Here is a 26,251-nt window from a genome sequence, read left to right on the forward strand (position 1 = left end):
GCAGCACGGCACTTATCTAATTACCATCAAGGTGAACGTTTCTGGGGTTTAAGACGTGAACACACACGACAAATGAGCCGCCGCACACAAAGCCTGCATTCCCATCCTTTTATTGGTTGTGAATGTGATACAAGAGATGTGAAACATAAGGAGGCCGCCGTCAGAGAGGACACTGGGAGGACGCCGTCACGTTGTCTCGTCACGGCTTCAGGCGTCCGGAACGTACCGAGTGCTTTGGATTTTTTTTTTTTTCCTCTGGAAGCAGATGGACGATAAAACAGGTTCCAGACTGTCACCGTCATCTTTGCTATGTCGGGACGCACTGCAGAGGAATTACACGTTTGGATCTTCGGTCGGCCTGGATTTTCTTGGAAAAAGTCACGAAGGAGCGCAAAACTGTGTCGATTCAAACATTGAAAAATAAAGAATTTTTATCAACTTGCCTCCAAAGCTTTTCATTTTTTCTTTTATTATCGTCCAAGAAAATGTAATTACCTTGTCAAATTCTCATTAAATCCTCACAGATTTGTCTTTTCCTACACGTGTAGTTTCACAGTTACATTTCACCTCCGGGTCCTTTCATAGGGAAACTTTGTTTGATGTTTTATTTTGTAGGCGACGGTCTGCAGTCCACAAGTTGAATTGGCACACACAGCGATGAAAACTAAACCAGAACACAAAAAAACAAAACTAAATACACTTTCAATGACAGCGTAACTCAAATATAGTGAGTTAAGAGGTTCACTGCTTAATCACAACAAATATGTTCTACGGAGAGCATATTTCCATACACACATTAAGCTCCCCCGAGAAAGATACAGGCGATAAACAGAAGGTGGAACACGGCAACACTTTAAAAAAAAAAAAAAAAAAAAAAGGCACCTCTGAATCTGCTTCAGCTCTTTACACCAACATCAGATCCGAGCAAAACGGAAAAGGAGTGGATTTAAAAAAAACAAAAACGTAAACAGGCAGATTGTATTTATCTTTTTCTCCAGCTGCTCCTTCCTGCACAGCAAAGCGCCGGCCGATAATGTTCAGTTGGCACCGACGCCACGGTAAACTGTACACGGCGACCACGGAAACAATATACATTAAAATGAAGGAAAGGGGGGAAAAAAAGAGCAGAGTGAAAACATCTTTATCATACAGAAAGTGCTATTAGCCACCAGCGAGGACAACCAGTGATCCAAACATTTGAGGTTTTTATTGTACCAAATTTCAGAAATGGATTTCAAAATTGGGAAGTTTTTTGGGGGGACTTTGGGCCCCGATTGTGACAAAATCGTTCATACGGACGGCACAAGTGGAGGTTTAGCCTTTCCTGTAGCCTGCTTTTGTCATAATGGAAATGTTTACTTCTGAGGAAGACCTTTTTTTTTTTTGGCATATCAGATTCAGTTTTTTTACAGAGAAAACAATCACCGATAGTAAGAGACGAGAAAAACAAAAAGACGGCAACTTTTGTTTTGTTTTTGGGGGCTAATAATACTTTTTTATATTGTGTCCGATGCCGATCGGACGACTGGGAAAATAAAAGAGCAAAATTCGATCGTCGTCGACTTCATTTAAGTCCAAAATAATGGGGGGGATTAAACAGATTTCATGAAATCAAAAATACAAAAGAAAGATCAGTGATTAAGAACTACTTTTGCACAAGTTTTTAATGAAACAACAAAAAAATTGGGGGGGAAAAAAAGGCAAATTGTCTTGAAGATTTTAAATAGAATGTGGATTATTGTTAACGTGGTTGTTTTTTTTTTTTTTCCTATTGATAAAAAGTTAGGGAAGAGGGAAGAGGGGTGGGGGGGGACGGGGGGGGGAGTCCTCTAGGAGGCCGGCTTCTTCAGCTCCTTGATCTGTTTGATTAAGTAGGTCTTCTCGTCGTTGAACTGCTCGTCGTCCGTGCGGTCCTTCTGGAAGTTGCTCAGGAACTCGATGAGTTTGGTCTGGTTCTTCAGCAGGATGTCGATGATGGGCTGCGTCTTCTTGGGGTTGGCGACAAACACCTGGCGGGACGGAGACGAACGCAGAGACGGAAGGGTTACTTTACTCTCTCTCTCTCTCTCTCTCTCCACCGCCGCCATGTTTGAAGAGTTTCTCACCTTGAAGACGTGGAAGGCCTCGAACTGGATGTTTGCACTTTTGTCTCTGAGCAGGTTCATCATCAGCTTGAGGTTGTCCGGCTTGCTGATGTAGTCCGTCATCACCGAGAAGTTGTGTCTGTCCAGCAGCAGCTCGCCCAGGAGCTGCAGGGGGCGTTTAGAACAACCGGGGGACTTCATCACTTTGTGTCTCTCCAGTTCCCCAGTACATGGTACAGCCCAGTAAGGGGCGCTGCAGCAGCAGCCTAGTGGGGAAATGGCCCGGCTTCATTTTTACACAATAAGAGCAAATCTTCACGGAACAAAACGGAACTTTTCCAGATATAAAGTCGCCTCAGGCTGAGAAGCCACAAGACTTGTGCTTTCCAAAGGTGTGTAAAGTTTATTGTGACTTCGGAAACCCGCCTGTATGTGCTCCTGAGGAGAGAAGTACAAATTCAGACTGTTCCCACATGATGATATGCAGAATGGGAGCTTGTTTCCATGGCAACCAAAACAAAGTTTAGACAAAAATAGTACTTATTTTTGTCTTGAGGTTGTTTTTTTTTCTGGGAATCTCAAGGACAATACATGATCAGCTTTAAATGTGTTAAAGTTGGTTTTTTTGTTGTTGTTTTTTTTGCAACTAATTTATTTTGAAGTCCAAAAACAAAGACAACAGAATGTCCGTGACTTTGGCATCATATAAACTAGATATAAATTCCAGCTGATGAAGTTTGTTCTTTGTTTTTTTTTTTTTCCCGTGCAAATGAAAAAGAAGGGAAAAAAAAGAGTGTAACCTTTAGAGACTGCCGCTTGGTGACGTAGTTCTCAGAGTGAAGCAGTTTCTCATAGTTCGTAAACACCTGCAAGTGAAATACAAAGATTAAGACGATGCTAACAAAGAAAAACAAAAATGAGCCATTGTGAAACTCGAGAAATCATCTGCGGACATATATTTCTTGCCGACTTTGAAACGAGAGAGAGAAGGACGTTTTGGAGGTCAGAATACTTACGTCGTCGTAATTCTGTTCGAGGTATTGGGCCACAAGCACCTTGTGTCTCGTCAGCAGATCCTGGAACCAGAACAAATGTGTCAGCGTGGGAAAACGACAGGAAAGAAAAAACCCCCCCACATGGACATGAAGGTACAAGCCAAAGCGAGCGGCGGCGGCGCCACCTTGAATGTGGCGAAGGCGTCGGAGGCGATGTCGAAGGTGGACATCTCCACGTAGTTGAAGAAGTCGTGGAAGTGCTTGGACTGGAGGACGACCTTGGCCAGCGGCTCGTGGCGGATGCACTCCCTCAGCATGATGCCGCAGTTGAGCGCCACCTGGGGCGTCTCGTATCTTCGAAACGGAGAAAGGAGAGAAAAAAATTATTAAAACAAACAGAGCGTGAGGAGGCCATCGGACTTTGCGCGGCTTTCGCTGGCGGCGCGGCGCTGCCCACCCCTTCAGCAGGATGAAGAGGACTTCCTGGTGCGAGCAGAAGTATTCCACGGTGGGGCTCCTCGTGCCGATCTGCCTCCTCAGGATGTTGTTGAAGATTTGACACACGTCCTTCTTCCCCTGGAAACACGCAGGCGTTACAAGGCCGCCGCCACGTCGCCGCCGCCACCGCCACCGCCACCTTTTACCTCAAAGTCGATGACCTGCAGGTTTTCCACCAGCGATATGAGCAGGCCGCTGTTGTACAGCTCCTGCGCCAGCTGGGCCACCGTCTCCGTGTGCGGCTCCTTGTCGTTGATCCCGTACAGGATCTCCTTCATGGACAGCAGACACTTGGACACGTCCTCGGACGCCTGCGGGACATTCGGAGGTCAGGGGACGTTCAACGGGTGGGAGTGAGGGGGACGGTGTTGACAGTGAGGTGTCAGGAGGTGGCTCTAATTTCACAGAGGGCCGTCACCCACGGGCCCTGGGACCCCCCCCCCCCCCCATCACCCCCCCCTCCTTTTTTTTTTAGTTTTTCACCTTATCCGTCTTCTTGTCCTGTTTGACCAGGACGGCCATGCTGTCCTTCAGCGTCCTCACGATGTCCGCCGGACTCTTGTGCGACTTGCTGAACAGCGGCATGATGGACACGCTCGCCTTGGGACCTGCGAGACACAACGACGGGGAATGTGTTTTTGTGAAACGGACACATTTCTCAGCTCAGTCTGTCCACCTCGCACTCCTTTTTTTTTCTTTTTTTTTTTTTAACTGCCTGGAAACAAGAACAAAGGGCTAATTAGAGAGCGCGGTGCGGCCGAACCGGCCTGCCCAGAGGCAACTTGCACTACTTTTTATCTAAAGTGGAAAAAAAACAGGTGGTTAAAACACACAAAACCCCTTTACTTTAATATGATTCAATACAAAATGCAAGTTTGTAACGAGCTGGCCTTTTCAAATGGAAGAAATAAGAAGCGCCGATGTATTATAGAAGTACGGAAACTTGTAAAGTCACCAGAGGAAAGTCCAAACGTTACAAGATCGTCCGAAAATATCAAGTTAGTTGGAATCAGGTGATTAAATACTGTTACACTAAACACTGCAGAATTATTTACAAATTTTTACACTGAAAGGTGAAATCTAACACGATTAACCCAAACACATGTATAGAAATATACCCATAACTCAACTCTTTTAAAAAAATGACACAATATGTGGTTAAAAAAGGAAGAAGACGCAAAGTTGTAAATAACTTTAACGTGGATCGGCAGCGTTCACAAAACCCAGGCCAGAGAACTTGTGACTGCTAATCCTCATCTGGGAACGTGTTTTTTTTTTTTTTTTGAAAAAAAGAAAAGAAAAAAGGAGCATTTACTTCCGCTACACTCCTCCCTCCATCCCTTCTCAGGCAAAGTGTGTCGCCGCCCGTCAGAGCTTCACTCCGACTGTACACAAACACTGTGGCTACGCTCGGCCAGCTGCTTCCCCACGGCCACAATAAATGAGATTAGAATTGGAGGGACGGGAGCGGAATCAGCGTGTCCACTGGACCCCCGGGGGGGCTTAGCGCTGCCGTCTCCAGGAGGAACTGTCCGATTTCCCAAAACAAAGCCGTATATTACGTCTCATCTCCTGAATATTACTGTCAAATGTGATGTTTTGGGCCAATTTGAAGCACAAAGAATTATTCATTTAAAAAACAAAAATAGCCTCGATTGGAATCACAAGGTCTGAAAACATCTCAGCTGAATGTGTTTATTTAAGTCGCCCTGGCAGCGTTTTTAGACTTTTAGTTTGAAACACTCCCTCTTCCCAAAAGAGACACTTTAGTGAGGATCGGTGGCTGATTTACACTTTTTTTTTTTTAAAGACGAGAAGGTCATATGTGATTCTCATTCCTTCGTCCAATAAACTGCAGTCTAAACGCTCGGGGGGGGGGGGGGGGGGGGGGGGGGGTTGACGAAGTAAAGTGACTTGCTGAGCCCTGCTGGGTGCAGTTAAAACTCTTTCCGTTTCACTCGATCGTCAAATGACATCACGGCGACTCAACCAACGTCAATATTTGTCAAAGGATAATCAGACAACGAGGACGTATTCATCTGAAGCAGAGATAAGCTCTGCCGCTCTCTGAACGTGGTGGAGCTTAGCGCAAAAGGTTTCTGATCCTTTAAAAACAAAAAAACTTTAAAAGACTCTTTTAATTGTTTGATAATGCCTGGAAAGCCGAGAGCGCTCCTTTTCACTTGCATCCCATTTGAACGCCGACTGAAAGTTGCGTAATGGAATTACTGCGGTGCCCAGTGGGCCTGAACACACATCATCTTACCCCAAATACTCATTTTTCAGCCGTAATTAAAAGAGACTAAAAGAGCTTTAAATAAAGGCAGACAGAGGGAAACTACAGGCTCGTTTCAGCGGGATTATGAAGCATTATTCTACATATTTACAACAGGCTGATCCTCCAGGGGGGTCATAACAACACTGGTTAAAAGCAGGTCAAACTCTACATTGTTTTAAACTCATTTATTATGGAAATGACATTCCTGTCATTGTAAACATATTAATGTAGCAAGACATGGGCTTTTTTTAAAAAAAAGTACTGCTCACTAATAATCATGTCGCTACACAGAAAGAGAAATTCTTGCTTTTGGAAACTTCTGTCGCCCCGGATGTAGCCGTAGCTCAGAATTGCCGACATATTTGAGCGGTAAGGAGATTTCTCCTGGATTATCTGGAAGGTCGATCTTATATATAATCTGATTATTTTCATCAATTCCAGTCCAACATGGCAGCAAATGAACATGTTCTTGTAAATAATAATCAAGCTGCAGGTTCTGAAGGTTTCAAAGTGAACTAAACTAAAGTTTTGGACTTTGGACTGGCATCAAATGACTTATTGAGTCTTTTTTTTGACAATTCACCTTTTAAAGACAAAAGAAATTCTAACCTATTCTAACTTCTTCCTGTCTGATATGCAGAGGCGGCCGTTCACGTTCTACTACACGGCCACGGCAGGAATGTTCAGGAGAAGCAAAGAGGTGCAGCTCGCAACACCTGGCGGTCTGGAAGAGATTCGGTACGTAAAAAAGTCAAAAGGTTGAGGACTGAGGTCTCATAGAAAGTAAAGTCCGGCGATAAAAAGTCACAATTTCATTTGTGAAGCAAAGTGGGAAAATTACAAACTGTGATTTCATGAAATTACATTTACAAGTTGATATTTTCCTATATAATTCAATTATGACGTCATAAAGGGAACATTGCAAAACAATACGTTTTTTTCTTTACAGAAAAATTTTGTTAAGATAACCTATTCTAAAAAAAAAGTCACATCTTTTAGCAAATGCACACGTTAGTTGAATAATTAGATCAGTTTAATTACTTTTTTTTATTAAACTTACTGTCTGCCTCAATAGATACTAACAGACAAAGTGTAACAAACATATACTTTTTATAATTTCCAGTACAAATAATCGAAACAAAGATATCATTAACTGAGACTACTTATTTGCGCTTACACACACTAATAATGTTAAAATAATGGCGTCAGGGTACGACGTTAAGAAGAACGAGATAAGCTTTTATTTTGAAATCGCTCGCCGGAAGTCGTGTTGTTTTTCCTGCAGGCCAGCCTGACTCTGCCCGTCTAAAGTAAGACAGAAGGAGGCGAAAACACAACCAAAATGCCCCGCGTGGACGCGCTCGCGGGGGGGTCGAGCCCTCCACAGACGGCTACGTTTCCGGAACACACGCTCGGGGCTTTAAACGGCCGGAACAGGCACGAAAAGGCCGCATTAACAGCCCCAGACAATGTGACTTTACCCAGGCTACACCCCTCCTGCCTCCCGGCCAAACTCCTTTTTCTTTTTTTTCAAATTGATTTGCCAGATTTCCACAGCGAGGCTTCTTTTCACAAACTACAAGTCATGTTGCAGCATCTCAAAGCCACGAATTAAGTCACGCGGACTGACAAGGGCAGTGAGAACCCCCCCCCCCCCCCTCACCCCACCCCCCCCGCTGGGTTCACCGGGAGCTGGAGGGGAGGAAACCGGAGGAGACGACACTCACACAGGGGGGATGTCGGGGGTCTTTAAACGCGTCCGTCCCGGGTCGCAGCGCAGCCGAGCCTCCCAGAAGGGCGTCCGCCGTCACGCCGGGGCCGTTAGCGAGCAGGGAAGTCCGCTAAAAATGTGTGCGATACGATCCAAAATGTGAGGAATCTGTTGAGAAGGCAGTGCAGAATTCCATCTGGTCGCTCTCCGGTCAGTCGTCAGGCTGGAGTCAGGAAGACGGACGATTTCCGGTGTGAGCCTTTAACAGTAAAAGATACTTTTACGCTTTTATTATTATTTAGGAAACTAAGACAAATGTAAAAAAAAAAAAAAGTGGAGGAAAAATTATTGTGTATTGAAACAAATATGTCAGAATCAGCTCGAGTTTTGCTCATTGCTTCTAGTTTCTTTTTTTAAATTTTGGATGGAGTCATCTTTCTCTCTTTAGCCTGATGCTTCGACATTTCGAGTAGTAACTCAGTGCGAGTTTATGAGCCTCGAACACTAACCACTGTGCCACCATGGGCAAAAATACACCTCACATTTCATATTAAAAGCATCTAATTTGACTATTTTTTTTTCTATCAGACGTCCTACCTCATCACTCCAGACTAAGACCTGTCTGTGTGGAGTTTGCGTGCCCCCCGACTTCGTAAATTAAATAAGTAAAACCAGAAAAAGTCACATTGTCTTGAGCTGTGCAAGCATGAAGTGGTTTATGCACTATGTGCTAACTTTAAGATTTCATTGACCATTTGGAGAAAAAAATCGCAAAACAAATTACTATTGCATTATTTTGAAATATGGGAGCCGCGACGTCACGTCCGGTAGTGGTGCAAATTCATTTGTGCCAACTTGACACATCTGTATCTTTCCAGCCGCGTCTGGGTCTCGTCCCAATCCTCTCACGGCAACTCCTCCGTGTCGCCTTACTGCGCAAAAATACACGGTCAAATGGATTAAAATAAGAAACGCTTCACTTAAACTGATAAAAATATACACGTTTTGTATGGATTACATACATTTGTTTCAAAGCAGAGTTATAATACAGGCGAGGGGAGAAGTGAAGGTTGTGTTGAAAACTAAATGGAACGAAACCTGATCTGAACAATGACAGGCCCAATAAAAGAAAGCCCATTGGACGATGGAAAGCACGTGGATTATATCATAATAGCGTACTAAAATGAATATTTATGGTAACAACTCATTTAGCGCTACATTAAAAACTGGTATACACAAAATAAAGCCAACACAAACATTTTAGAGGAAACCATCTCAGACTTTATTAAAGCTGCTTTAATTTGTACATAGTCAGAATTACATATTTACAAATGTACACAGATAAGGTTTCATTTGAATATTTATCGACACCATAGATATACAATAGGAAAATAAAAACAGTGGTTTGCTGCAATGTGCTGCATAAACAGAAACTAAAAAAAATAACCCTTTCTCATCTCTCCAGAGTCAAAAGTACAATTATTGTGTGACCACGATCAAACACCGACAAGTTTAGAGCCCGCGTCAGTGCACTCTTGAGGGCAGAAAATAAACTCTCACACTATACAACAGTGCCAGGTAGAAATATTTGCCTTTTCCAGAAGGTTTAAAAAAAATAAAATCAAGGGCAGTGAAGAACATGCCACAAAGAGTGATGACACACAGAGAGACAAAGAGACTCACAATTTAAAAAAAACAACAACAACATGATCCTCTTCACAATACACATGCTGTTGGGGAGAAACAGTGCCAGGGCCTCGAGGACGCATCTGTACAAGTGTAGCACACATTTGTCAGTCTCAAAACGCACGACCCCGCCTCGTTTCCTTCCCTCGGCACTTTCGCGGCGGCGATTTCACTCTTTCCTCCCATCTGACGGCCGAGTCATTCGCCGCACCGGTTGGACAAACTCCAGCTCTGAGCAATCGATGGGTGGGGATCAGGTTTATGGTGCGCGAGGCCCCTCGCTGGATCACAGAGGGACACGTCCAGCATTGGAAAGAGATTGTTTTACAGTGCAGTGGACACAGTCGAGATGTTGCAATATATATTAAATAATAATAAAAAAAAACAAGGATGTGGGAGAGGCGTTTCGTCAAACATTTGTCCTCCGCCGACGTTAACGGGGCTCCGTTTCCACATCGAGTCAACAAATGTCGCCCGTCGGGCCCGAGGTGCAAACACGTCAAGCAGGTCTGGGCCCTCGGCGGAGACAAGCGGCTCCTGTCACATGCTCGGCCGGGGCCGGGGCCGGGAGCCGAGGGAGGGCAGGACAAAGCCCGCGTTTGTTTGCCGCGGAGCAGGCTAAAGATAGGCGACACCACAACCTGGGCTAATGTGGCGGAATACTGTGGTGACAGGAGGGAGGCAGAGCTGGCGCACGGCCAGGACAGAAAAAACAAATACATAAAAAAAAAAAAAAAATCCAAGAAAAGCTACTTGACTTATAATAATTCGGTTGGGCGGGAAACACGAAGGCCATGCACCACTGGAAATGACTTCAGGAAAACATCTTGTTTGTTAAAATCACAACTGGTGTCTTTACACCACACACACACGCACACGCACACGCACACTCACACTCACAGACGTTTACTCAACACCAGCAGGTATGCAGTCACACCTGCCCGCCCACATAACATCTTGGGCTTCCTGAGCAGTTCAGAGGCGAGTTACGCAATCCCTCTTTAGAAATTAAAAACATGTTGTTGTGTTTTAAAAAATAAAATAAAATAAAAATGAATGAAAGAGATCTTGAAAGTTGCCCGAGCTACCGCACACTTTTGCACACGTGGTTTGGAGAAAGTGCGAGGCGGCGCCGTTTGGTGACATTCAGTGTTCTTTTCAGCTGGAAATCCCAGAAAAGCGAGCTTAAGGGAAGCTCGTGTTCCAAATCATAGGTGGAATACAGCATTCTTGAATAGGAAGTTGTAGAAAACGCGCCCGTCCCCCGAGCCCTGCAGGGATCCACCCTCTCAACCTGCTCAGCTTTGCTCCAAGATGTCCTGAGAGCAATTTTTTTTTTTTTTTTTGTCTCGTTGCAGCCGCCTGCTAGTTTTCACAGTGTACGATCAGAGTCTGCAGCTGACGCGTCATGTGAAATACCTGTCCGACAGCACGGCTGGACGCGTCGCACAGGAATCTGTCGCGGCGCCGCCATGCTATTTCAGTGAAATCGTCCTCTTTAATGCTACATAATCCCCGAGGATTGAGGCTTTCTTTGATTTGTGACTCTTGAGGAAGGAACGGTTGTTCGCCGTCAGTCCGGGCCTAAATTCTACCACTGATATTTCTGGAGGTCAGAGCGGCGAGTTGCGACAGTCTACGTCACTATCAAGAAGCTGGGATTTAGTCTTTCTGTCCGCTGAGGAATGGGTTCACGGTTCAGGATCCAGACAGGGGTCTCTCTCTTTTTTTTTTAGGTTCAGGGTTTGATGTCAGAGAAGCTGGTGTAGGTTTCACTGCAGCTGGAGGAAGTGCTGAGGTTCCCGGAGACGCTGCCATCTGCAGGGCAAACACACAAACAGCAATCAGTGTATTTAGTGGCTTTAAATGAGTATTTAATGGTTACACATTTCAATTTGTATTTTGTGGCCTCAGATTAATATTTCAAAGCCTCAATTTTGTATTTATTGGTTACAAATTAATATTTCCTTGCTTTAAATTTGTATTAAGTGATTGCAAATTAGTATTTCGTGGCCTCAAATTAATATTTCAAAGCCTCAAATTGGTATTTATTGGTTACAAATTAATATTTCCTTGCCTTAAATTTGTATTAAGTGATTGCAAATTAGTATTTTGTGGCCTCAAATGAATATTTCAAAGCTTCAATTTTGTATTTATTGGTTACAAATTAATATTTCCTTGCCTTAAATTTGTATTAAGTGATTGCAAATTAGTATTTTGTGGCCTCAAATGAATATTTCAAAGCTTCAAATGAGTATTTCGTGGCTACAAATGAATATTCCGTGGCCTCAAATTAATATTTTGGCTCCCAAAAAATATCGACTGGCTCCAAATGAATATTTTGTAATGACCTGAGCTGCTGAGTGATTGGGAGGACTTGGACTCGGACATGAGGCTGAGGAGGTTTGCAGCGGCCACCCAGCCCTCCTTACCACTGCGGAGGTTCTTCACAAACCTGCAAAACAATAAAGTCTTACGACGGCCAGACTAATACGAAGCAATGCAGTTTCTCAAATTGTGCTGCAATTTAAAAAAAAAAAATCAAAACAACACATATATGTTAATATGATGTCTCTGGAGATCTTACCACTGTCCTTCCTCTCCTTCTCTGATTAGCTGGACCACATCCCCGCTCTTGACAGACAGCTCCTGAGGTCCCGCCTTCTCGCAGTCTGCCACCACCGTGTACTTCCCCGGAACCTTCAGGGTCGGAGGTCATCACAGGTATTTGGATTATTTCGGAAGAGAGCAGAGAAGGATAAACGGACACGTGTTGATGCTGCAGACTCACCAGCTTCTTCGCCACTTCCTCCTCGGTGTCAGAGTTCATGGGGTCCTCGCCGCTGGAGTAGCCGTCGTTCTCCTCGGAGGCGTCCACCGAGAGAGACGTCTTGTTCCAGCCTGCAGGTGGGAGGAATTTTTGTTTTTTAATACAAGGAGGTGCAGAAACGTGAAATGAAGGAGTAATAGATCACCCAGGAAGGAGTGCAGAACGTCAGAATTTGTTCAGCCAAAACACACAAATCAAACCATTTTCACACACAGACCTGTCCGAATTTAGAGAGTGCTGACAGCAGATAGATCCCAGTGGGGGGGGGGGGGGGGGGGGAGAAAATCCCTGACATTTGATCAAGGATTCAAATCACCTGAATTTGAATCGTTCCCTCCCCATGCTCAAACTAGAGTTGCTGAAGCTTTGCAGAGATTTAGTTTTTCTCCCATGCGTTTCAAACCACCTCAAGCTTTACTGATCCACTGATACTTTTTGATACCGGACGTTTCAAACAATAGGATTTCGCTCCTCACGATCGTGGGTTATTTACACACTACTGCCTTGTGGGTAACAGCAGCATGTGCTTGTGGTTACAATAAAACAATCCATGGTATCAAAAGTTCAGATTTGTAATACTGAGTTTTAAGAATTTGGTAACACAGCAACCCTTCTTTCCCCAATAGTGGAAGAGTTTATATGATTGATCTTGTCAATCGCCCTCAAATTGAGACTTAAACTCTTGTGTTTTCAAGTAGAAAGAGGGAAAACCCTGCACAGATGACTTCAGCGTGACGTGTGCAGAGAGAGTCAGGCTCAATATGAGGAGGAGTGACGGGGTGAAGTGAGCGGCTCACTCCACTTCACCTCAGTGAAAATCAACCATGACCACCACAAACAGCAGCAAGACACCCACTGTGGCCGACGCTCAGAGCAGCTCTGTACCTCGCCGCTTGTTCTGTAACAGACTAGACGTACTCATCCATCTGACTCTGCTCAGAGTGATGTGGCGAGCCGGCTCTACATGGGGGGGGAAGACACAACGGCCGGCAAATCTGTGAGACGGGTGGCCAGCCGCTGGCAGATCTTTTTAGCGACACAAGGGGTTGCACTGTAAATCACCTGCTGTCACACGTGGGAATATTCCTCAAAGCGTTAGTTCGGCCGTCGCGCACATGACTGGTCAGGACGTTAATTATTCTCACAAAAGCATTCGCCATGGTTTCTCTTAAACGTATGGAACACGTCACAGGACACACCACTTTGTGTTTCTCACAGGATGAGGATGAGGATGATGATGGTGACCGTGACCAGTGGGTGAGTTTGTAAGTGCACTTGGAAACACAGTCACTACGGGTTTCACAGAAATTAAATGCACAGAGTATTTGCATGCTTCAGAATCTGCTCCGCTCTTGAATAGTTAAAAAACTAAAATAAAAAAAAAATCATACTCTAGGTCACAACTACTTAATCACTACTTAAGTATGGAGTTCCACAGGGTGCCAAGTTAGGACCCATACTTTTTTTAATCAATACTTTACTAATCCCCTATTGAATATTTGATTTGCATAAAAACATTTTAGGCACTTTATCAACCACATCGCTTTGGACCCTTTTATCCCCGATGTTACTGAACAGTCCTGAGGCAGGCAGATCCTCTGTATGAGGACACGATTCTCACTCTACGCACGAAAAATGTGTGGCTACAGGACGAGAACAATGGAAATCCTCTATTCACCAATTACTGTTTCTTTCTGACTGATCGGCTCTAAGGGAGAATCTACAACATGAACACACACGAGACTGAAATGGATGATTGTTACATGGATGATGGGCGCTTTTAAGCGAATGGCATCAAGATATACCTTTGAACCCAAAGGGTGTGGGGTCACTCTTGACTAGGTGGCGCTTAGAGTTGTGCTCTGGGCTCAAGGCCGAGCCTGGGCGCACGCAAAAGTGGAGAAAGGGAAGAAGAAGAGGAGAAAAAAAGTGAAGGGGAAGAAGTGAGCAGTGGAGAGACGTTAGAAATATCTTGAATTTGTCAGACAGGATTTGTTTGACCCTTCTTTCCAAAACTGCACATTAAAAAGGCTTTGCTTATGCCTCTCACACGCTGCATAGCAGCAGCTGTAATGCCACATTTGCACCACCAGGTGGCAGACTATCCCAACACTAAAACTAAACTATCGTTCTCAAAATGTGATTACAAAGGGGAAAAGGGAATACTGTTCCTCTGATGCTCGATGCATCGTCGTCGTCCCATATAAACTACTTCTATACGTATTTATGCTCACTAAAGTTACCTTTTGGACTCTTGAGATTGCTGAAGCCCTGCAAAGTAAAGCGCTTTTTAGCCACTGATGATCTCTCAGTCGTGGGACTGGTCACTGGTTCGTCTGAAGATGATGGTTTGAATGCGGAGGAAGAGCAAAAAGAGTTTGTTTGGAAAGCCCCAGAGAAAAGAGGAAGAGAAGAACCATGAGGGTGATGAGGAGAAGACAAGACCAGATTAAGAAGCGTTGAGCAAAACAGATCCAACCCTTTGTTTAGCATCTACAGCCACCATTTGGAAATATGACACGTGTGCGGGATGAAAGAGGCTGCATTGTTTTCAACAATCACCTTTGTGTTTGGGAGACGAGGTGGCGTCAGATGCCGGGTTCGCCTCGGCCTTCTTCTCCTCTTGCTTCTTCTGGTTCTTCTGACTGCTGCTACGGAACGGACTGGACGACAGGAGAGAAAATGGAACGCTGTAATGACTGAGCGCTCAGGCTTTCCACATTCCGGCACATGTGACACCAACCTGAGGGAGATGGAGGCGTTGCCGGCGGGACTCGGGGACGGGGAGTCGGAGCTCTTCTGCTGGCTGGCGTCTAACAACACAACCATCATGGAGGGTGAGAGACAAAGAGGCCGAGGACAGACAGAGCAGTTTTCCCAGAGTTTAAAGTACCTCGACAGGCTTTGAGCTGCTCCGTCAAAACTTTCCGGATCTCATTCACCCATGCGGTTTTAATCTCGGGTGTTGGCGCCTGTACAAAAAACCAAATCACAACAATTATCCTTCGGTTGTTCCAGGTGTCTTTTACTCTTCCACAACGGAGGACAGGCGGTGACTCAGCGCAGCCTCACCTGCACGATGAACACCTCGTCTCTGGAGTTGCACCAAATCTCAAACTTCTTGTTGTCCCCTTTTGCGCTCTCTGTGATTCCCACTGCACTCATCTAAAAAAAAAAAAGGAAACCTCAGATACAAATGACGGGCCAACAAATTGAAGTGACGATGAAGTGAGCCTACTCTGAGGGAGTGTTTGAAGCTATATGACGGCGCTTTCTCGTAGCCCTCGCCATTTTCCTCCCTCCTCTTGCAGAACAGCAGGGCCTTGTCGTGCAGGAACAGGTGCCTCTGCATGGGCTTGAACCTGGCCAGGTCTTTGACCTTGGCGTGACCTTTCTTGTGCTCCGTCCACACGCTGAAGGAGCCCTGCATCAGGAGGCGACCGAGATCCGACAGGTTCCCCTGAAACAGGAAAAGAAAGACCCAAACAGCTGTTATTCATATCCCAGGCCGACATTATCGGAGGGAGTGTGCTTTGAGCTTGTGCATTTAAACCGAGACGTCAACTTCATGTGTTGTCCGAACCTCATATCCTGTGATGGCAATGAGGTGCATGGAGTCATTAACAGCTTTCAAGATCCCCAGGATGGAGGAAAGAGCTTCTTGAAGGTCATCACAGCCATTGCAGCCCTTACTGTACTTCAACAGCTCCTGCAAACGTCATAGCGGGAAAATAGAAAAACTGAAATACGTAGTTGTCTTTTGAATAAACAGATGGGTACAGTGCACCAAGAGCTCTCACCTTCAGCAGCAGCTGGTACTTGGTGATTCTCTGGACAGGTTTAAGGAGGTAGGAGTCCAAACCAAGTTTATGTTCCAGCTTCTTCTGGCACTCCTGGTTTACAAAGCACAGTGAATGTTCTCAGTGTTCTGTCTAGCCGGCCGGTAGGAGGAGTGAAAGAGTGAGAAGCAGGAGGCCAACCTGGAAAAAGGCACAGTCTGAGCACTGTCTCCACAAGCTCTCCGAGCGAGGTTTGTTCTGGCAGTAAGCCTCGTAGATCTGCAGGTCCTTCATCTGCACAGAACGCGCAACTGCCATCAACACACTGGTGCAAGTTCCTTGATATCTCTATTGGCTTCAATAGGTAATACATCCAGGTTACCCGCTCTAAGAAGCAGCGGCCCACGAGTTCGGGGCAATCGGTGTACGCTTCCAGTTCTTTCAGAAACGACCTGGAGACAAGCGCCACAAATCCATGAAATATACACCTCACCTCAGTTATATTGGAAAAAAAAAAACACTCGATACAACGGAAGAACAGAAGCATGTCAACCTTTTGTGAAACTGGTAGATTTCAGACATGTTGCCAAACAGGATGTCCCTCTTGGTGTGCAGGCTGCTGGGGATGAGGTGAGCCATGGCTGGGTTCTCCATCTCTGCTGCGTAGCCCTGGAATATATCCAGTGCTTATCAAGAGCCACTTCTCCAATCAATGCTTTGATATATTCTGTAACAACATTGGCAAAAGCCTCACCTGCAGCACACACAGCAGCTCCTCCACATAAGCTCTCTCCGTTTCCAGCAGCTCGTTCATCACATGACTGGACACACAAACAAAAACACAAGCATTTGGGTTTATCGTCATTTTTTTTCTTTTTGGCAGTCACGTTGGTGCAGCTGGTGACTTGCTCACTCACCGTCGAAGCACTGCAAGATTTTCTTCCTCCTCTGAAAGAGAGGCGTGTCGTGTGCCGCCATTATGTACAGGCGACTCCACCTGGACACATGTGTTCACTATTTAATGCCACGAAAACTCCGCCATGAGATCTAAACTTTGATCAACAGGTTTCGTACGATGTTCCTCATCTTTAATAAGCATTTACCTTTTTGCAGATGACACTATCTGCGGAGTATCTCCTCTCCTTCCTTTCCTGGTCTTTAAGGACAACAGACAAAACAATGTCATTTGAAAAGCAGTTCTGATTTAATATGAAGGTGAAGCCGAACTCACTGGGAGAGGATTGTGGAGACTTGACTTCAGGTCTTGGTGCAACCGGCTGTACTGGTCTTGTCTGCTTGGCAGCAAGTTTCTTTAGGCTCACGCGCCTCTTCTCAAACATCTCCTGGACGGAGCTCTGCTTCTGAAAAACTTTCTCCACCTGTTCCTGAAGGAGGATGGAAAAAAAACAAAAAACCTTATAAAGTGGAAGTTGTCGCTGCTCGAAAAACTTTCCGTTTCTGGAGAAAAATCCATGATGTATTAGATTTTTATTTTTTTTTAATTACCCTGAGCTGAGTGTTGAGCACCGCCTCATACTGGCAGCAGATGGCGCTGCGGTCAGCGAGGACGTGCACCGGTGCAGTGTCCAGGTATCGCTCCAGTTCCTGCAGGGCTGCTTCAGCTCCATCCTGAGACTGACAGCGGTCAACTGGCTGGTTTGCCAACAAGAAGATGCCGTCTTCACACCACCGTGTTGCCTGAAGAAAAGAAAAAGAAAAAAAAGCACCCATCAGTTCCGGTGTGGACACAGTGGATACATGATCCCGCCGCCTGCCTTCGACTCCTACCTTCTCCAAAGCCTGGTGGAGCTCCAGAGCCCTGAGGACGAGGCTCTTCTTGGCCCTCAGGTCGGAGCTGATCTCCTCACACACCCCCCTCAGCTCCGTGCACTTGGGCCTGATGGAGTCCTCGGCGTAGTGGGAGTTTTCTATCAACCTGTCCCCGTCACTGGCCAGGGCCAGGGCCTGGTCCAGCACGTCCTTTTGGAACACAGACAACGTCTTCATTTACATGCATGCATTTTTATTTTTTTTTTGACATCTCGATCTTTTGCAATAACTTTGTTGTGGAAAAACGAGTAAATTACAAATAAATGTTACAAGTAGAAAAGAGAAGATCCCGCCTCTATATTTTTCACGAACTGTGTAGACGTGCGTCGCTTACGCAGGCCTTGTCTTCGTGGCCGCTCAGCTCTCGCAGGACGTGCTCGGCGTGGGCGGGGCTCACGCTGACCTCCGAGAAACCCGAGAGGCGCTCCATCGCCACGTCAAGCTGACCGCGCACCTTCGGGGAGCACAGAGACGTTTAGGAGTTCGTCCTCGGACGCAGGGGATTAAACGAGTCCACGGTCAATAAACTCCGGCTCACTTCACGGAAGTGCTGCTCGAAGCGGCGGAGCTGCAAACATTGCTCCAGCTTGGTACGGTGGCGCTCCCAGAAGTCGTCAAACGCCGTTTCTGTCTCATCCAGTTGGCCCAGGAGTCTGAGAAGGGGAAGTAAAGAGTCATGGCGGCAGTGAAAGACGGCTCAATTGTCTCCGTCTGCGTCCTCCAGGTCGTCTCTCTACCTTTGTACAGTGGCGAGGTTTTCCAGTTCATCGTGAGTCATACTGTATTCAGGGTCGGTCTGCAGGGGCTCGTTGATACACTCCAACAAGCGTCCTCCTTGAGACAGCGCCACCTGCAGATCCTCCTGGAAAGTGAACATTGTGATTAAACAATCCACCGTAGCATTAAAAAAAAAAGAAAAAAGGATGTCAAACCTTCATTGTGTCCTTTTTCAGAGAGTGTGCGTGGAGCAGGTTGATGGTCGCCTCGGCGTCGTTGGGCAATTCTGTCTCGGCGAGCTCGGTGCCGAACGCCTGCAGGGTCTGAGCCGTGGTCTTAACCATGAGCGCAAATGCCTCGATGGCCTGTGGGAGGGCATCCAGGGGTGGAGGAATCAAAAAAATATGCATGTTAGATCCGTAGGGAATGTGTGATCTAAGAATGAAATCCCCCGCCGTGTTGTGCATACAGTGCGGTGCGAGATCCAGCTGTCATGGCAGTATTCTTGTGTTCCTCCCAAGTCCGTGGTCAGTTGTCCTGGATCGATATATGCATGGAGCTCTGTTACCGAACTCAGCATCACCACCTGGTACGCAGACGGCAGGATTATAAGGAGTTTCATTTGAAATGAAGGCGTTTTAAGATCTTGCAGGGCTGCTCGTGATCCGGACTGACCTTCATTTTGAACTCATCCTTGTTGAACTTGAACAAGAAGTCTGATAGAGTCCGCTGGAAGAAAGTCGAGGGACGTAACACCAGAACCAAGTTTAAGTTCCCAGGAAATGAACCCTGACGAGAAAGATGGAGAAGCTTAGACCTGGGTATACACAGACTTTTTTTCAGGACTTCCAAAATAAGTACAACTTGCTTCAACAACAGCAAAAGTCACATTCTTCAACCACTGATATTACATCTCTTCATTGAATAAATTCAGTTATCCATCAACAACGTGAACAGGAGATCTTATTTACTTTCATTGATTCAGTTTGTTAGAATGACCACAAAACTTGTTCTCACAAAAAATGGAGCTTCTCTCTCCAAATAGCCTGCAAGGTGTCAGTAAGAAATTAAAAACTCAATTAAAACGAGTCTACACCATTTATTCTGTGCATTTTGCATGCTTTGCAGCTTTACTTTTTCCCCATAATTCATGATTGTCCATGTGCTTGTTACTGCGCAGGAAGATTTAAATCCTTATCAGTCAAAACAGGCAGAGAAATACAAGAATCAGACGGGAGTTTACCCTTAATCTATCCATCAATACAAGCCAATTGTGTTTTGGCTTCGTCGCGCTGCTCCTGAGGGTGAAGTTCAACAAAACCACCGTCCTTACTGGTTCAATGTTGCAACAACAAAGAGGTTTCCCCCAGGATTTAATACCTGGGAATTCTCATTGGCACCACAGTGGCTCCCCTGACACAACTCCCACCTCCAACGTTCAATGCAACTTTATTAGTCCTGTGGCTTTGGGAGGAACCATAGATTCTGTCTTTCCACCCCTGACAGGTTCAAAATGGTCCAATTGCCTTTGCGCAGACAAGCAGCCCAGGAGGCCACTCAGCTTAAAGGCTATATTGGTTATGGCTTCCTCTACATCCCTGAGTGAATTGCTCCATCCTGTTAGGCATCGTAAATCAATGTGTGGTGACACACACACACACACACACACACACCAGCAGAAACAAGACCTGAGGCAAGCACAAACACATACGACACGCTCCCGACATCTTTAGCGTTCACATAAATAGAATTCAAAAGAGAATAAAATATTAAATAAGATAATGCTGGAGCTTGATGGAAACGTGACACCGTCTTTTATTTATATTTATTTTACCTTGTCATTCGTCTTAATATCAAACCTCATACATTTATTGATTGTTTCAGTTGACAAGGCTGGAGTTATGGTTGTCAGCCGAGCTGCGAACAATCAGCCGACCAGCAATTACATTGTTTAAATACCGTCTTAGTGCTATTTTTAAATACTTTGGTGATCATTTGATTGTTTCAGGCCCTGATGAGTGGAACACAGTAACGAGTCTCCATATTGCCGTCCGTACAAAAGAATGGTGCCACAACTTTTGTCTGCACTCACACACCATCATTGCGTTGCCATAGAGACCACGTTCCTTCGAAAACACAAAGAGAGCGAGAGGAAGCGAATGGTGACGTTCAGACGGCGACAGAGTGGAGAGTCGGTGTGTGAGCGACATTAATGGAGTGAATACGAAGCGGCAGAGAGGAGCTGCTGTCTCTCTTCCGAAAAGCGGAGCTGCGAGCGCGGCTCTGTCACTTCCTCTCATTTATTTTTGGCTCGTGCACCGATTCCCCCCCCCCGCTGGGATGTTGATGAAAGGGAGCCAGGTTGGAAAATTCAACCCTCGGCCTGCGCGAGTTCTTTCCAACATGCATGCAAACTACTGGCACGCCCCGAAACAACGCTGCACGGCTCCGTATAGCCGAAACGCTCCGCTTGCTTTGGCAGATTAACATTTCCGTGAAGATTAAAAATGCAGTAGAGGAGGAGAGTTGATGTAATTCGGCATCACGCGCCACGTGCAGCCGCGCCGTAAAGCCATACATCTGTAATTGAAAGTCATTAAATTCAATCAAACCATGAGAGGTCCTGCTTTAATTTGTAGCCCCGCATTAAAATAACAATACCCTGCCCCTCCCCGACAGATGAACAGAGACATGTTAATGCAAAACACATCCCCAGATACACACACACTTGCATTAAAAGTGATGCGTGCACTCACACACAAATGTGCACCCTCCTCTCAGATAAAAAAGCTCCCGTTAATAAATGATGAGGATTAGAATGTAATTTACTGTTGACCGTGGCGATTTATATTCTCCCAGAGATGAAACGGGGAGGAAGGATGGGTGGAGAAGGGAAAGCCGCTCCACTCCTGTCCTCTAATGACATCCACATTGCTCTCGTGGGAGTTGGATAGCCACCATATTAAACCCCCCCCCCCCTCCTTTTTCCACCAACATCCCCCTCTGTATATGCAGCTTTTCCTTTTGGACATGAAAAGTGCCCCAGTTGTGACAAAGAGATTCAGTCCAAATCGTGACGGGCCTCAGCTGCCTTTTAGCGAATGTTTAAAAATAATCCAGAGCAACAAATTCAAGCCTGTTGTCTGCACCAGTTGAGAGACTCCGCTGCATCTTCGCCCCGCAGCAATGTTCCCGCGCGCTTGAGTGGCCGCATATTTATTACCCCCAAACCACACCAATGAGCTGAAGCAGAGATGAAGGTGTCCCATCAATGTTTTAAGTGGAACGCATTTATTTCTACCTAGTTTTTTTTATTTTATTTTTTTATCTGATAAATTATAGTATTTGGGCAGTAGTGCAACCCCCCCCCCTCCCCCAATCAAAAAAAACAGGATTTTTCTATTGTTTGCAGCCAGATTTAAAGCTTCTATATGACACTGTGCGTGACTTTCGTAGTAACAGTCTGCACCATTCGTGTCCTACGAGACGACCGCCACCGCGCTGTGAGAGCATCTGTGCTTACACTAATCTCCAGCTTTACATGACAATACTGCCCACTCTTCTTTATCTATTTATTTATCTCTTTTTTCCCCCTTTTTCTGCCAGGGGACGTAGCAAATGGCAGCGCGTGACCTTGACCGGCCTTGATCGGGACGGAGCGTCTCACGGGAAGACGGACGACCTTCACTCTCCAGTGAGACGTGGCGCCATTGGGCCGTGGGACAAAGCACAACAAGGACGTCCACCGCTGGGGGCCGGAGTGAGGAGGGGAGGCCGGAGACACTCCTCTCACCACCTGGCGGCCATGCCTTCAGGTTAGCTTCCATTGCGGGCGCAACACAATTAGCATCCTTTATATTCTGCCCGCCGTACATTAAACATGAGGAGGATGTCAGCACGGAGCACATAGCGGGTCTTTGTGAGTACACGCAGGGTTTTTGGCTGCAGGCTCAGCTGGGATGAACAGATGCAGCATCACGATGCGAAATCATCAGAAAGGAGTAGATATAGATGTAGATATGGATTTTATGCAACATACGAGTATCTATCGTAAACAAACACATTGTTTTTGGTTATTAAGAAATAGAAACGTTTGTTATTCTCCCGTTTCTTTTGGTATACTGTATTTTCTTTTTTTAAAAAGCAAATAATCAGACCAGTATCATTGTCCACCTGACCATGTTCCTTCTTCAATCAGTTTATGAAAACAATGAAAACCTGACGCATAAAACTCCTTAAAAACATCAAGAGTAAAGTTTATTTTCAAAACGTTACCCTTGCAGACCATAAAGACAAACAGCCAATATCCATAAAATAGAAATACACCACACTGTATTTGTCAGCGTTTGATAATAAGCCATTTGACACGTGCACACTTTGTGCCAGTCCGTAGTTCTCCCTTCAAAGTGCTTCGAGTGCGACTCCTGAGGTGCGTTGAGACAATAAAACACAAAAGCCGAACAGAGGTGTCTGGTGATGAATGGGAAACGAGGAAAGAACAGAGGTAAGGAAGTGAGGCGATCCTGCTGAGAAGCTTCAGCCGCCAGCTGGTAAAACTCAACCTGTGCTGGAAATTATGGGAGTTCATACAGTTTGACTGACTGAGAACAAAGACGGGGGGGAAAAAATGGCAAAAACTCACCGATTTATCCTTGAAGGAGTGGTGGTATTGATTTATTTTATATGAGAAAAGATTTATGGCCGTGAAACTGGCAGCTTGAAATCAGTGAGGCAGGTAAAGAAAATTATATTATTATTTTATTCAGGACTAATCTCACCAGCTTATTTACCCAAACGGCATGGTTATTCCACACTTTAGTTCTTTTATGTTGCTCCAGTCATTTATTAACTTCCTATTTCACAAATTTAACAGTCTGCTTCTCAGAGAACGTTTGTACTTTTCAGCAAAGCTTCCACGAAGTCCCACCTTCATGTGACGTTACGGAAACAGCATCTTACCGTTTCCCCGCCATCAGTGAGACACACAGTCCATCAAGACTGAGCCTGGAGTTATAGTCCATCATTACCGGCGAGGGAGCGTCTGAAGTGTGCAGATGTTTTCTGTGTACAGGTTAAACTGACTCGGTGGAATTCAGCCACTTGAGCAAGGCGCTTCATAATGACGCATCGGCACAGTGGGGATAGTTTCGCGGAAAAAGCTTGGGGAAAAACCATTAGGCTTGATGATAATCAGTGTCTCATTAGCATATTCTTTGCATAGATTTGCATACAGGGGGCACGTTGGATGGTGTTATACAGGATTGTGACAGCAGATGTGCACGATGTGGAGAAGCGGAGCTTGATAATAAGGCTCCCAAATGAAATACAAAGGGGCGGATCCGGAAATTAAGGGATCTTGTAGTTGAAAAAGTGGCCCAGCTCATGAATAAAGTGATGGAAAATCACGTGTAAGACAAAGGCACAGCGTGAGAGAGGAAAGTTCAAGTTGGACCGGAAACTTGACGCCATCATTCCCTGTCCATTACTGGTGATGCTTCGCGTTTCTGATGTTTATTTTCCCTTCACAGCCTTCTGTGTCACGTTTATCCTCCCGCTCAGTTTAACCTCCTTGCAGACAGGCAGTTTTGTGTCAAGAAGTAGGCTCGTCGGCGAATGGCTGACGGTTAGAAACCTTCGCAGAAAGAGAAATAACGGCTCGCGTGACGTGAACTTTCTATTCCTGCACCGACGGCAGAATCACACACACGGATACAACCACTACGTTCACACGTCGCAAGGCTCCACCACCCACACCAGCAGAATTCGCTATTTTTAACTCCCCTCCCACCTCATTTCAAACACCCAGGAAGACAAAAAAAGACATTTGCCTAATTCCTCGTACGCGTCCTCTCCTGAAATCAGCGGGGACGCAACAGAGTGCAGCCTCATGCACAACAACACCCAAACAGTCATTATCCTAAACGGCGGCAAACCAAAATTATAGCCACAGACAGCTGACACCAGCAGCTACACCCTCAAATCCATGTTAAAACAAGCATTAGCACAAGCCCAGTGACACACACACACACACACTCCCCCCCAAAACAACTATTGGAAGCCGCCAGTCGTAACACTTTCCATTACTTACTGCGATGCGGAGCAGGGTGGCCCTGACGGCAGCCCATCGGTCCAGCCGTCTGTCGATGACCAAGATGAAACCCTCTCCCGAGGCTGCAACACTGCGGGAGACAGACGCACGCCGTTTATCGCCACGGAAAGCAGTTTTCATGCCCGTGTGTGTGTGTGTGTGTGTGTGTGTGTGAGCGCGAGACGGGGCGTTCAAGTCGCAGTCCGCTTCGTAACGTCTAGACGACGAGCCAAACTGCTGTGTGCGGCGATAAAGTGGACTTTTACGTATGACATCGGCACGTTGGCTTAATGTGTCAAATCTGTGGCATCCATTACTGACGCACAAGTACAGACACTGGTTTGTATTTGTACGTTTCAGTATTAAAGTCGGGCTTTTTCACCCTTTTTCCACTATTGGAACAGAAACCGAGTTTGACTTTTCCACCTTCCAGTCACTTTTGAGATTAGAATTCCCTTTGACCTCTGAAAATAATTGGTTATTTGCATCAATTCTAGATTATTTTCAGCTCAATCAAGACTGAGCAACACACTCACACTTATATTATATTATATAAAATTATCTTTCTAAACCTAAAATACCACATAAGATCTCAGAGACGGCCAGATTTGAGAAAGCCACAACTTAAAACCGACTTTAGAGGATATAAGTTTAGATTCTGAAGATGGAGGGACGGGCGAATTAAACTGATCCAAAAGCAACATTGGGTTTCAAACCTTGCTACTAACAGCCTGTGTCTCAGCAGTCATTTAGCATCCGCGATGATTATGAGGGACCTTTGTGATTACCATGGCAACCCTTGGCTCTGCAGCGAGAGACTGCGTGTGCGCGCGTGTGTGCATGTGAACATATCTCCATTCATTCCACAGGCAGTGCCATATGTGTGTGTGTGTGTGTGTGTGTGTGTGTGTGTGTGTGTGTGTGTGTGTGTGTGTGTGTGTGTGTGTGTGTGTGTGTGTGTGTGTGTGTGTGTGTGTGTGTGTGTGTGTGTGTGTGTGTGTGTGTGAAGCATGCAGCATTTTTTTAAGCCAATGTCCTGCTGAACAGACACACATGTACAGTGACACTAAAATGCAGCAGGATGAATGCTGACGCTTAAACACACACAGGCTGCGAGGCCAACATACAAATACTGCTGAGCAGGTCCATGTAGGTGTCATTCCTAGCCAATATTCATCTCACACACACACACACACAGAAGAGGAAGAGGAAGACACTACACTACCCAGTAAAATGCTGCACCAGTAAATCTTCAGTCCATCTCTGCGGGAAAAATGATTCTCATCACAAGGAGAGAGAAAACGTTGCTGCTCCAAGGGACAGAAATGGCAGAAATCTTCAATAATCCAACGTCTTCGTCAAAAGCGGCGCCGTCTTCGTCAATTGTTCCTCACGCAGGCAGTGTCAGTGTTTAAGATCCCCATCCAGTCATCAGTTTGCATCCCGCAGATGGAGAGAAGTGACCGTTCTCATCCTTACAGAGCATCTCCGTCCTCCTCCCTCCTCCTCCTCCTCCTCCTCCTCCTCCTCCTCTTTCTCCCTCAGCTCCTCCACCACCCGTTTCCCACCTTCAGCCAATTAAAACAGAGCCCCGCAAGCCTTGCTGTTCCCCTGCAGCCAATCGGAGCTCAGAGTGCAGCCTACTGGCAAGTGGGCTGCACTGGAGCTGATGGGGAGAAAAGGGAGGGAACTCGGGTGGAGGGGGTGGGCGCTACGCTGAAGGTGATGAGCCGCAAAAAAAAAAAGGAAAAAAAG

At 45.8% G+C, this 26,251-nt stretch overlaps 2 protein-coding genes across 4 annotated transcripts in view; both read right to left on the reverse strand.

Annotated features, from left to right (window-relative positions):
- Nucleotides 1–94: 94 nt before the first annotated feature.
- cab39l (calcium binding protein 39-like) lies at nucleotides 95–7,778 on the reverse strand. The gene is made up of 9 exons (XM_080519572.1): nucleotides 7,583–7,778; nucleotides 4,061–4,185; nucleotides 3,724–3,888; nucleotides 3,537–3,655; nucleotides 3,265–3,433; nucleotides 3,101–3,160; nucleotides 2,885–2,950; nucleotides 2,106–2,249; nucleotides 95–2,009 (listed from the first exon to the last, which is right to left on the reverse strand). Exons 2-9 carry the CDS (start codon nucleotides 4,160–4,162, stop codon nucleotides 1,830–1,832), a joined length of 1,005 nt encoding a protein of 334 aa, XP_080375698.1. The 5' UTR covers nucleotides 4,163–4,185; nucleotides 7,583–7,778; the 3' UTR covers nucleotides 95–1,829.
- Nucleotides 7,779–8,916: 1,138 nt separating this feature from the next.
- The window catches only part of mcf2la (mcf.2 cell line derived transforming sequence-like a), a 35,752-nt gene continuing 18,417 nt past the window's right edge, over nucleotides 8,917–26,251 (reverse strand). The window contains exons 4-32 of one of the 3 annotated variants that reach the window (XM_080519533.1): nucleotides 24,497–24,587; nucleotides 19,084–19,197; nucleotides 18,878–18,994; nucleotides 18,624–18,773; nucleotides 18,429–18,553; nucleotides 18,230–18,344; nucleotides 18,026–18,145; nucleotides 17,650–17,841; nucleotides 17,368–17,559; nucleotides 17,093–17,246; nucleotides 16,965–17,017; nucleotides 16,779–16,858; nucleotides 16,616–16,682; nucleotides 16,415–16,530; nucleotides 16,244–16,313; nucleotides 16,063–16,155; nucleotides 15,883–15,975; nucleotides 15,666–15,791; nucleotides 15,321–15,542; nucleotides 15,155–15,247; nucleotides 14,976–15,054; nucleotides 14,826–14,895; nucleotides 14,645–14,745; nucleotides 14,326–14,418; nucleotides 13,888–13,962; nucleotides 12,044–12,153; nucleotides 11,840–11,952; nucleotides 11,604–11,707; nucleotides 8,917–11,070 (exon numbers count right to left, since the gene is read on the reverse strand). In XM_080519533.1, coding sequence (XP_080375659.1) covers nucleotides 10,991–11,070; nucleotides 11,604–11,707; nucleotides 11,840–11,952; nucleotides 12,044–12,153; nucleotides 13,888–13,962; nucleotides 14,326–14,418; nucleotides 14,645–14,745; nucleotides 14,826–14,895; nucleotides 14,976–15,054; nucleotides 15,155–15,247; nucleotides 15,321–15,542; nucleotides 15,666–15,791; nucleotides 15,883–15,975; nucleotides 16,063–16,155; nucleotides 16,244–16,313; nucleotides 16,415–16,530; nucleotides 16,616–16,682; nucleotides 16,779–16,858; nucleotides 16,965–17,017; nucleotides 17,093–17,246; nucleotides 17,368–17,559; nucleotides 17,650–17,841; nucleotides 18,026–18,145; nucleotides 18,230–18,344; nucleotides 18,429–18,553; nucleotides 18,624–18,773; nucleotides 18,878–18,994; nucleotides 19,084–19,197; nucleotides 24,497–24,587 — 3,208 coding nt within the window. In that variant the 3' untranslated portion in view covers nucleotides 8,917–10,990. Of the gene's footprint in view, nucleotides 11,071–11,603; nucleotides 11,708–11,839; nucleotides 11,953–12,043; nucleotides 12,154–13,887; nucleotides 13,963–14,325; nucleotides 14,419–14,644; nucleotides 14,746–14,825; nucleotides 14,896–14,975; nucleotides 15,055–15,154; nucleotides 15,248–15,320; nucleotides 15,543–15,665; nucleotides 15,792–15,882; nucleotides 15,976–16,062; nucleotides 16,156–16,243; nucleotides 16,314–16,414; nucleotides 16,531–16,615; nucleotides 16,683–16,778; nucleotides 16,859–16,964; nucleotides 17,247–17,367; nucleotides 17,560–17,649; nucleotides 17,842–18,025; nucleotides 18,146–18,229; nucleotides 18,345–18,428; nucleotides 18,554–18,623; nucleotides 18,774–18,877; nucleotides 18,995–19,083; nucleotides 19,198–24,496; nucleotides 24,588–26,251 lie in introns of all 3 variants that reach the window. The other 2 variants (XM_080519532.1, XM_080519534.1) reach the window with 2 other exon arrangements.

The sequence above is a fragment of the Blennius ocellaris genome (assembly GCF_963422515.1).
Source record: "Blennius ocellaris genome assembly, chromosome: 24".
NCBI lineage: Eukaryota > Metazoa > Chordata > Actinopteri > Blenniiformes > Blenniidae > Blennius > Blennius ocellaris.